General features: G+C 43.3%; 2 protein-coding genes across 5 annotated transcripts; one reads left to right on the forward strand and one right to left on the reverse strand.

Moving 5' to 3' along the window:
• Positions 1 to 1,087: 1,087 nt before the first annotated feature.
• LOC132474958 (cytochrome c oxidase subunit 7A2, mitochondrial) lies at positions 1,088 to 4,073 on the reverse strand. The gene is made up of 4 exons (XM_060075903.1): positions 3,896 to 4,073; positions 2,447 to 2,527; positions 1,856 to 1,940; positions 1,088 to 1,202 (listed from the first exon to the last, which is right to left on the reverse strand). Exons 1-4 carry the CDS (start codon positions 3,908 to 3,910, stop codon positions 1,144 to 1,146), a joined length of 240 nt encoding a protein of 79 aa, XP_059931886.1. The 5' UTR covers positions 3,911 to 4,073; the 3' UTR covers positions 1,088 to 1,143.
• A 2,219-nt stretch (positions 4,074 to 6,292) lies between these two features.
• On the forward strand, positions 6,293 to 10,137 carry rnaset2l (ribonuclease T2, like). 4 transcript variants are annotated; one of them, XM_060075885.1, is made up of 10 exons: positions 6,293 to 6,533; positions 7,020 to 7,217; positions 7,475 to 7,542; positions 7,754 to 7,811; positions 7,981 to 8,048; positions 8,355 to 8,468; positions 8,545 to 8,593; positions 8,932 to 9,006; positions 9,449 to 9,633; positions 9,744 to 10,137. In XM_060075885.1, the coding sequence occupies exons 2-9, from the start codon at positions 7,023 to 7,025 to the stop codon at positions 9,626 to 9,628; spliced, it is 807 nt and encodes a 268-aa protein (XP_059931868.1). In that variant the 5' UTR covers positions 6,293 to 6,533; positions 7,020 to 7,022; the 3' UTR covers positions 9,629 to 9,633; positions 9,744 to 10,137. The 4 variants fall into 4 exon arrangements, with proteins under 4 accessions (XP_059931868.1, XP_059931865.1, XP_059931866.1 ...); XM_060075882.1 differs by having other exon boundaries at positions 6,295 to 6,533; positions 7,023 to 7,217; positions 9,449 to 10,137; XM_060075883.1 differs by having other exon boundaries at positions 6,443 to 6,533; positions 7,010 to 7,217; positions 9,449 to 10,137.
• Positions 10,138 to 10,435: the final 298 nt, after the last annotated feature.

The raw sequence follows: 10,435 nt of genomic DNA on the forward strand, positions 1-10,435 counted from the left end.
AGTACTAATGATTCTAGTACTGGTTAACTAGCAACAGGAGTAAAGATTCTAGCACCAGTTACCTAGCAACAGGAGTAAAGATGGCTGATGCTAAATATTGAATGTCCCAAGTGGTCAGCTAATTTATCTGCGAAAATAAACATCTGTTTAAATAGTCCAAGTGTCTGGTAAGTAAGTCTACTTTACTGGTAATCATCAACCGGAGGTCCTATTCTGAACATCTAGTTTTATCTGGTTAAAAGGTCCAAGTGTATGGTAAGTTACACATACAGTCTTCCCTCTAAAGTTTAGGAAGATATCCTGCATGGGTTCATCAATATTCCGGGAAATCTGCACCGGCAAATAGCCTGCTCAAGACCTACTGACAATTCAGGACCACTGCCTGTACGGCTGAGATGTGAATGGAGGCAGTCACATTGGGAGAGAGGCAGGTGAAATGTTATGTCATTTGACCTAAGACGTGTTCCTATGGAGAGCGCCAACAAATGAAAGCACTCCACTGATGACGAATTTGAATCTGCGACTGTTTATCATAATACGTCTTAAGGGTTACATTGATGTGTTAACAATATAACTATATCTTATTTTGTTTGCAAACAAGTACCTTTTTCAAGAATGGCCTGGACAGGGTTACTCAATAACTGTTGCATCACCGCCATCTGCTGGACTGTCCCTTGGCCCATCTGTTCTGGCATTTCTATTCATTGTGTAAGGCCGCAAGACAGAAACCCTTACCAGTATGTAGCTGCATATGTGAATAGTGAAATAATGAAAAAATAACCTTTCAGGGATTACTTACCAGGAACTACGTGGGAAAGGGGCTTTAATCAACTCAACAGGTAACCAATCATCACATAGAGGTCCTGTTGTAAACATTTGATCGGGTTAAATTGCCACAGTGTCTGGTTAATTAGTCGACTCTACAGGTTGCCGATCTACTAGACCATCTATACATCTAGAGGTGTGTGTATGTGTGTGTGTGTGTGTGTGTGTGTGTGTGTGTGTGTGTGTGTGTGTGTGTGTGTGTGTGTGTGTGTGTGTGTCTTTCATTGTGTTGCTGAGGAGCACTCAAGAAGAACAGGACCCAGATTGTCTAGAGTTTTATTGATTATATATCTATTACATCCATCGCACAAACACAGCCTAGACTTTCTTTTGAGGAAAGGAGGCATACAACAGCCAGAAAAGAGAGTAGCAGGTTCCTGTAACACACAAACACACACACACACACACGCGCGCGCGCGCGCACACGCACACACACAGCATTAGAATTGTTTGTGGTACAATATAATTTTTGGTAAATATGTAATAGTATAAAATATATAATAAATAACATGGAATCTGATTAATTATCAACTAGAACAATTAAATAGGTGTAGATGAAAGAGATATATAACATACATATAGGTGTATAGATAATAGACATGAATATAGATAATAGACGTATATGTATATAGATAATATACATATAGGTGTATAATTAAAAGACATATGTATATAGATAATAGACGTATATGTATATAGATAATATACATATAGGTGTATAGATAATAGGCATATATGTATATGGATAATATACGTATTGTTGTATAGATAATATACATATTTGTGTATAGATAATAGATGTATAAGTGTATAGATAATATACATAGCAGTGTATAGATAATAGACATATATCTATAAAGATAATAGACGTATATGTATATAGATAATATACATTGTCGTATAGATAATATACTTATTGGTGCATAGATAAAAGACGCATATGTATATAGATAATAGACAGGTGTACAGATAGTAGACATATATGTATATAGATAATAGAGGAATAGGTGAACAGATAAGAGAGAGTTACCAGCCATGGTGAGTGTCATGGTCGCTCTGTACATCAGCACATCAACGGTCCCTCCTTTGATGTGGACTGGAAGTCCGTTATCCGCCTGTTTTCATGGAAAAAGGTAGACAACGTTGGTGAGTTCTAGTACTCAGTACCCAGTATTCAGTACACAATACCTATACTTGTACACAAAACACCTTATAACAAGTACCGGTACATATTATAATGTACTTGCATTATATAATATAACATCATGATATAATGTACTTGCATTATATTAGATTGTACTTGTATTATATTACATTGTACGTGTATGATATAATATCATCTTATTATAATGTACTTCTATTACATTATATTATATCATCTTATAATGTACTTGTATAATATCATATTTTAATGTACTTGTATTATATTATGACATAATATAATGACATATTATATTTTATCGTATTATGATGTAGGTACTTGTGTTATATTTGATAATATCATGATTTAATTGTACTATATTATATTATAATGTACTTGTATTGTATCATATTATATCATGACTGTAATATATTACATAATATTCTAATGTACTTGTAATATATCATATTGACGTTGTACCTGAAAGATCTTCTGTGCGTCGGGGACTTTGTTCCTCAGCTGTCTGCTGGAGGAACAGAAGGACCTGAACGAGGACACTCTCTGTTACGCACACACGTACGCACACACACACACACACACACACACACACACACACACACACACACACACACACGTAGAGACATCATTACTTCTGCTTTTCTCAGCAGTGTATTTTATGTGTTGCTAACTTTCTATTAGTAGTCATACTGTCGTTTCACTCAAGTGTGAATAGTAGTAGTAGTAGTAGTAGTAGTAGTAGTACTGTATATATAGTTTATATATTTACATATTATCATATCTTCTGTTCCTTCAACCGATCAAAAAGGGGAGAGCTGTGACTTACAGCTGTTACAGACAAACCATGCCTCTCCACAACAGCCTTCAGCCAATCAGGAGACAGATACCACATGGACCTGCCCACTTGTTTCCACAATACTGTGTGTGTGTGTGTGTGTGTGTGTGTGTGTGTGTGTGTGTGTGTGTGTGTGTGTGTGTGTGTGTGTGTGTGTGTGTGTGTGTGTGTGTGTGTGTGTGTGTGTGTGTGTGTGTGTGTGTTTTAGTGTATGCTGCCATAGATTAATAGTCTTAATACATATTTCCTAACTAACTAACTAGCTACAACTCTAGCAAACATACTAACATATTTTGTACTAGCTTTAACTAAAAACACCAACCTAGTTTTAACTAAGTGTATCTCCACATAACACAACAACCTAGTTTTAACTAGCTGTATCTTCACTAAACACGGTATGTTAAATGTATAGAGAGTCATGTTGGAAAGACTAGCGAACAGGGGCAGAATTTCACTTCTCTTAATAACCCCCCCACACACACGCACACACACAAACAGCTACACCGAAATTCAACCACACACACACACACACACACACACACACACGCACACACACGCACACAAAAGTTGAGACATCGTTACTTCTAAATTCTCAGCAGTGTGCCTTATGTGTTGTTTAACTCTCTATTAGTAGTTATACTGTCATTGCACTCTGGTGGGAATAGTAGTGGTAGAAGTACTCTATACAAAGTGTGGTTAGGCTTACAACATTTATATATATTAGATATACTATGATAATAATATCAGGTAATAATTTTCTGTTCCTTCAACAGATCAAACAAGGTCAGAGCTGTGAGTGACAGCTTTTGCGGACAAACCATTCCTCTCTACCACAGCCTTCAGCCAATCAGGAGACGGATAGCACATGAACCGGCCCACTTGTTTCAACATGGTGTCTCGAATGCATGTTTGTGTGTGACCTCTAGGTGTACTATAAATAGACGTGTTGCTTTCGTTTACACTGTACTAGCTGTATCCATAGCTAGCTGATACTCCACTAAAAACACTGATAAACACACACACACACACACACACACACACACACACACGTTCAGAAAGATTCATAAAGAAGTTACCAGGAGGTGGTTCATCTTGATGGGGGAGCTCTGCTGTTTGCTCTTGACTCTGGATCACACTCTCTCACTCTCTCGGTCTATCACTCAAGTACACACACACACACACACACACACCCACACACAGATTAAATATTAACGTATCAGGTTCCCTGGCTGAAGCCAGGCCAGGTTGATGCCAAGATTTCCTCGTGACTGCATAAATCCAGCAGACAGCCCTCCTCCTGGACCTAGACCACCACCTACACCACCTCCTGGACCTAGACCACCACCTACACCACCTCCTGGACCTAGACCACCACCTACACCACCTCCTGGACCTAGACCACCTCCTGGACCTAGACCACCTCCTACACCACCTCCTGGACCTAGAACACCACCTACACCACCTCCTGGACCTAGACCACCACCTACACCACCTCCTGGACCTAGACCACCTCCTACACCACCTCCTGGACCTAGACCACCTCCTACACCTCCTCCTGGACCTAGACCACCTCCTACACCTCCTCCTGGACCTAGAACACCACCTACACCACCTCCTGGACCTAGACCACCTCCTACACCACCTCCTGGACCTAGACCACCTCCTACACCTCCTCCTGGACCTAGACCACCACCTACACCTCCTCCTGGACCTAGAACACCACCTACACCACCTCCTGGACCTAGAACACCACCTACACCACCTCCTGGACCTAGAACACCACCTACACCACCTCCTAGACCTAGACCACCACCTACACCACCTCCTAGACCTAGAACACCACCTACACCACCTCCTAGACCTAGAACACCTCCTACACCACCTCCTAGACCTATAGAACACCACCTACACCACCTCCTGGACCTAGACCACCTCCTACACCTCCTCCTGGACCTAGACCACCTCCTACACCTCCTCCTGGACCTAGACCACCACCTACACCTCCTCCTGGACCTAGAACACCACCTACACCACCTCCTGGACCTAGAACACCACCTACACCACCTCCTGGACCTAGAACACCACCTACACCACCTCCTGGACCTAGACCACCTCCTACACCTCCTCCTGGACCTAGAACACCACCTACACCACCCCCTAGACCACCACCTACACCACCTCCTAGACCTATTGAACACCACCGACACCACCTCCTAGACCTAGACCACCTCCTACACCACCCCCTAGACCACCACCTACACCACCTCCTAGACCCCCCCCCCCCCCCTTACCTAGACCACCTCTTACACCATCCCCATTACCTAGACCACTTCCTACACCACCCCCATTACCTAGACCCCCCCTACAGCACCCCTTTACCTAGACCCCCTCCCAGACCATCTTCTACACCACCTCCTAGTCCTAGCCTACCCCATACCCCACCTAGTCCATCTCCTACACCTGTGTTGCTGTACCATATTGTAGCAAAGATTTATGCTTTAGAATATAGCGTATTATAGAATTATGCTATAGATACACACACACACACAGGTATACAATTATATAAGATATAACATAAGATAGGGTGATTCAGACCATAGGATGGTATAGGATGATGCAGACCAGGGGTCTCAAACTCAACTTACCTGGGGGCCGCCCGAGGTAGAGTCTGGGACAGGCTGGGCCCCATCAAGTATTCTACAGAAAAAAGTAGCACAACTGACCCAATCTAAGTTAATGATCGGGCTATAATTAGATTCACGTTGGCTATGTAATCGCTGATAACAGGGGACATTTCATAGTGGTTGGTGGAAACCGGGACATTTTAGTGTCCTTTGGTTTTTTTCGACTCTGGATTGAGGACACAACTCAAAATTGGGACTGTCCCGGCAAAACCAGGACATCTGGTCACCCTATCACAAGTCATAAAAAAGCGTGGCAAGCCACTCTGCGCGTTTGACAACAACACGCGGGCCGCACTAACACTGAACCTTGATGTCAAGTAGGGGGCCATAAAATATCATCCCGCGGGCCTCAATTGGCCCCCGGGGCCGCGAGTTTGAGACCCCTGTTGCAGACTAAAGGATAGGATGTTTCAGAATATACGACGATATAGGATTTTTAAGACCATGGGACGATATTGGATGATTGAGACCATAGGACAATATAGGATGATTCAGACCATAGGAATATAGTATGATTCAGAACATAGGACAATATAGGATGCTTCAGACCATAGGATGATAAAGCATGCTTCATCCTGTACACTAGGGCTTTTTATGGTGCCACTTGCCCGCAACGCAAGGGGGTCACGGACCCCTTGCGTACCCTCCTTGCGTCCACCGCAGGGGCTTTGATTGGTCCGCTTGCTAAAACCCGACGCAGAACCATTAACGTTCAATACTGCGTCGAAACGTCTGCGTGGTCATTGCGTTGCCGGAACGTGGAACTATACAAAGGGAACAGAAAGTCCAACCACCAGAATAAAGAAGCACACAGCTGTTTCTCGATAAAACATTTTTTTTTACTTAAAAGTAGTGGAGTAGTTACAGGCGTTTAGATTCTTTAATTAGTGACGTTTGAGATGAGAAAGAGGAAGTGAGTATCCCTGACTTAAAATATGAGGAACTTACTCAACCATAATTATTTCAGTAGGTATCACTCAAGCTGCAGCACATCGCTAACACTCCAGACTGCTACGATCTCACGGATCTGGTAGGTTCTTAAGCTATTACTTTGCTTTTATTGTGGGAATTATTATTCGGTATTCCCAGAGTATCTGTTGAGTCCTTTTTTTTTATTGTGGGAATTATTACTAGGTATTCACCTAGTATTTCTGGATGCCAATTGCATTTACATTTAGCATACCCCTTTATCCAAAGCGACTTACAATAAGTACATTTGTAAGAAGAAAGGGAACAACAATATAATGTGTGTGTTTGTGTGTGTGTGTGTGTGTGTGTGTGTGTGTGTGTGTGTGTGCTCTCACACGCACAAACATGTATGCACATATATGTACAGTATTAGTTATTATTCTTGTGTGGGAATGAGACGATTTCATGATGAGCCTTAAATGAGATCATTCGAAAGAGGAACGCTTCTGTCCATGTACTGGTAACATGTTACATAGAAACATTATCCACATTATAGATATATTAAATATTTCAATGAGGCAGTATTTTAATTTGCAGTTTATTTTAGAAGATGTTGGGATCACAACTGTGCCTACTGGTGTTGCTGGGAGCTGTAGTCCCCGCATTGCAGCAGAGAGACCAATGGTCAAGCCTAGACCACTCTAATGACTACAACTATGTCCGCCATGTTGAAGAAGTTCAAAAAACCTTCTGCTCTTGGGATTGTCTGAAGTTCACTCTGCAGTGGCCCGGGGCCTTCTGTACGGTGAGGACTCTTCCTCCTGATACTAACCTTCTGATGAGGAGTCTTCCTCCTTAAGCTAACCTTGTAATGAGTATTCTTCCTCCTTACACTAACCTTCTGGCGAGGACTCTTCGTGGAGTCTTCCTTCTAACCCTGAGCTTCGGTCTTGTGAGGAGCATCCCTCCTAACCCGACCATTCACGATCCTCACTACTCAAGTCGATTCATATTCATTATCTACTCACTCTACTCATTATGCTTCTATCTACCCGTCTGTAGTATCTAAATGAGAAGGCAAAGTGTGTTATTCAACCAGAGATCAACACCTGGACCATTCATGGGCTCTGGTAACTACTCTATTGTTACACTATACTCCACTGTTATAGTCTACTGTTCAGTCTACTGCAAGGTTCCTCTCTACTGTTACTCTGCTGTTAAGACTGTTACAATTTACTCTGCAGTTGGACCCTACTTTACGTCAACACTCTACTCCACTATATTACTCTACTAGTCAGGCCAGGTCAGCCCTGATTTTGGTTGTGATCTTGTGTCCTGCAGGCCTCAGAAAGTTTATAACTGCTGCGGCTGTTGGCATCTCTTCCCCTCTGACCTCGAGGTAAACATCAGTTTCAGTAGACCATAAATAGACATTTGCATCAGTATACCATCCATTAACATCTGAATCAGTAAGCTATTAATAAAGAATCCTCTCCACCGGTGTAAAGTGACATTTCAACAAGCGTACCGTGTTGGACTGCTGTAAAGTAAGGTGTGCTCGGTTCCAGGACCTTGATGAAGAGCTGTCTCAGGAGTGGCCGTCCTTCGTGAAGTCCAAGTCCTACTTCCAGTTCTGGTAGCGTCCCCATCAGCCAGCCCCAATGACCACAGTCAACCTAACCCACACACAACATCCATGAGCCTGTCCACATGAAACTGAAATCCGTTCAAATATCATTGATAGCCATGAAAATGTTGTGCTATGTGTAGGTTATGTTTATGTGTGCATGTCTGTTTCTTTGTTGAATGTGTACCGTACATGTTTATAAGTGTAATCCGTGTGTCATGCGTACTGTATGTGTTGTATTGGTTATGTGTATGTGTTGTGTGTACTGCGTGTCATAAGTGTGATGAGTGTGTTATACATACTGTGTGCATGCAGGAAGATGGAGTGGCTCAAGCATGGTGTGTGTGCGGCCTGTGTTGAAGGACTCAACTCCCCGATTAAGTATTTCTCACTCTGCCTCAAACTACGACAACAATTCAACATCACAAGGTACACGCACAGAGACACAGAAACAAACACAAACACACACACACACACCTCACTGTAATTTTGTTTATTTGCGCAGGGCTCTGTCAGAGGGGAGTGTGGTTCCGTCTTGTGATCGCCCTTATAAGGTATGACTTCATCATTATGAATAATTTCATGTTTTTATGAATATTCCAAGTTTGCATGATATTCATAATATATATTTAAATATACATGATATATTAAATCATATAAAAGTGCTTACCACGCTACCCAATTTTCTATGTTTGCATGTATTTTTTTGTTACAGTCTGTGTGTGTTAACGTGTATTTGTGTTACCGTGTGTGTTAACGTGTATTTGTGTTACCGTGTGTGTTAACGTGTATTTGTGTTACCGTGTGTGTTACCGTGTGTGTGTGTGTGTGTGTGTGTGTGTGTGTGTGTGTGTGTGTGTGTGTGTGTGTGTGTGTGTGTGTGTGAGTGTAGCTTGCTGAACTCGAGGAGGTCCTGACTCCACTTATAGGAGAGCACCATGAAATCCAGTGCATCAAAGATAAGCAGGTAGCTCTCTCTCTCTCTAGCTCTCTCTCGCTCTCCCTAGCTCTCTCTCTCTGTGTTTGTGCGGAGGTCCGCCTCTGTATGTTCTGGTCCAGCTCTGCCTCTTCATCCTCTGTATGTTCTGGTCCAGCTCTGCCTCTTCATCCTCTGTATGTTCTGGTCCAGCTCTGCCTCTTCATCCTCTGTATGTTCTGGTCCAGCTCTGCCTCTTTATCCTCTGTATGTTCTGGTCCATCTCTGCCTCTTCATCCTCTGTATGTTCTGGTCCAGCTCTGCCTCTTCATCCTCTGTATGTTCTGGTCCAGCTCTGCCTCTTCGTCCTCTGTATGTTCTGGTCCAGCTCTGCCTCTTCGTCCTCTGTATGTTCTGGTCCAGCTCTGCCTCTTCATCCTCTGTATGTTCTGGTCCAGCTCTGCCTCTTCATCCTCTGTATGTTCTGGTCCAGGACAGGGAGCTCTGGTTCCAGGTGAAGATTCCTTTGTCCCGGAACCTCACCCTGGGCTGTCCCCGACCGAACCCCACTGCGGAGAGCGGCCCACCCCCCGCCGGGCATCCCTGCCCTTCGCAGACCCCCATCTACCTGGTGCCCATAGACCATGAAAACCCCCGTGAGCCCTGTGGCTGAGGGTCCTGCTAGTCCCTAGACTACGCCCTGCTAGACCCTAGACTATACCCTTCTAGACCCTAGACTATACCCTTCTAGACCCTAGACTATACCCTTCTAGACCCTAGACAACAACCTGCTAGACCCTAGACTACACCCTGCTAGACCCTAGACGACACCCTGCTAGACCCTAGACTACACCCTTCTAGACCCTAGACTACACCCTGCTAGACCCTAGACTATACCCTTCTAGACCCTAGACTATACCCTTCTAGACCCTAGACTATACCCTTCTAGACCCTAGACTACACCCTGCTAGACCCTAGACTATACCCTTCTAGACCCTAGACTACACCCTGCTAGACCCTAGACTACACCCTGCTAGAACGTAGACTACACCCTGCTAGACCCTAGACCACACCCTGCTTGACGCTAGACTACACTGGTCTTGACGCTAGTCTTGAATAATAATCAACATTCTGCCTCGTATTCTGTGTTAAAGTCAGACAAATAAAACAAAATTATCTCTTGCTTTTAGTCGCTTTGTTATTCAAGAATATTGTGCACTATATATATTTATTACATGGCTCTTCTCAATGCCGTGGAACGCTCCGTTCACTTGGGCCCTTCACAACTTCCGGCGGTATAATTGACCGCGGTCAACGGAAAGTGAATTTTTTGCCGTCTTTAGCACCACTCCGCAAATAGTCTGGTAACTTATCAACCCCAGCGTACTCAGTTGCTAAGCGATGTCAACGTCTTTGGCAGACTATTTCTCTGCTGATCAACACTATGAATTCTTGTAACAAATAAATTGTAAAAAGACAC

The sequence above is a fragment of the Gadus macrocephalus genome, chromosome 16 (assembly GCF_031168955.1).
Source record: "Gadus macrocephalus chromosome 16, ASM3116895v1".
In the NCBI taxonomy this organism is placed as follows: domain Eukaryota; kingdom Metazoa; phylum Chordata; class Actinopteri; order Gadiformes; family Gadidae; genus Gadus; species Gadus macrocephalus.

What these genes read in the sequence shown, in the direction of transcription:
- LOC132474958 (XM_060075903.1), bottom strand. An exon ending in ACGCACAGAAGATCTTTCAG is followed by an intron (nt 1,941 to 2,446) that starts GTACAACGTCAA and finishes CCATGAAAACAG; the next exon opens with GCGGATAACGGACTTCCAGT. An exon ending in CATGACACTCACCATGGCTG is followed by an intron (nt 1,203 to 1,855) that starts GTAACTCTCTCT and finishes TGTGTGTTACAG; the next exon opens with GAACCTGCTACTCTCTTTTC.
- rnaset2l (XM_060075885.1), top strand. Translation starts at nt 7,023, where the DNA reads ATGTTGGGATCACAACTGTGCCTACTGGTGTTGCTGGGAGCTGTAGTC. An exon ending in CAACAATTCAACATCACAAG is followed by an intron (nt 8,469 to 8,544) that starts GTACACGCACAG and finishes TTATTTGCGCAG; the next exon opens with GGCTCTGTCAGAGGGGAGTG. An exon ending in AGTGCATCAAAGATAAGCAG is followed by an intron (nt 9,007 to 9,448) that starts GTAGCTCTCTCT and finishes GTTCTGGTCCAG; the next exon opens with GACAGGGAGCTCTGGTTCCA.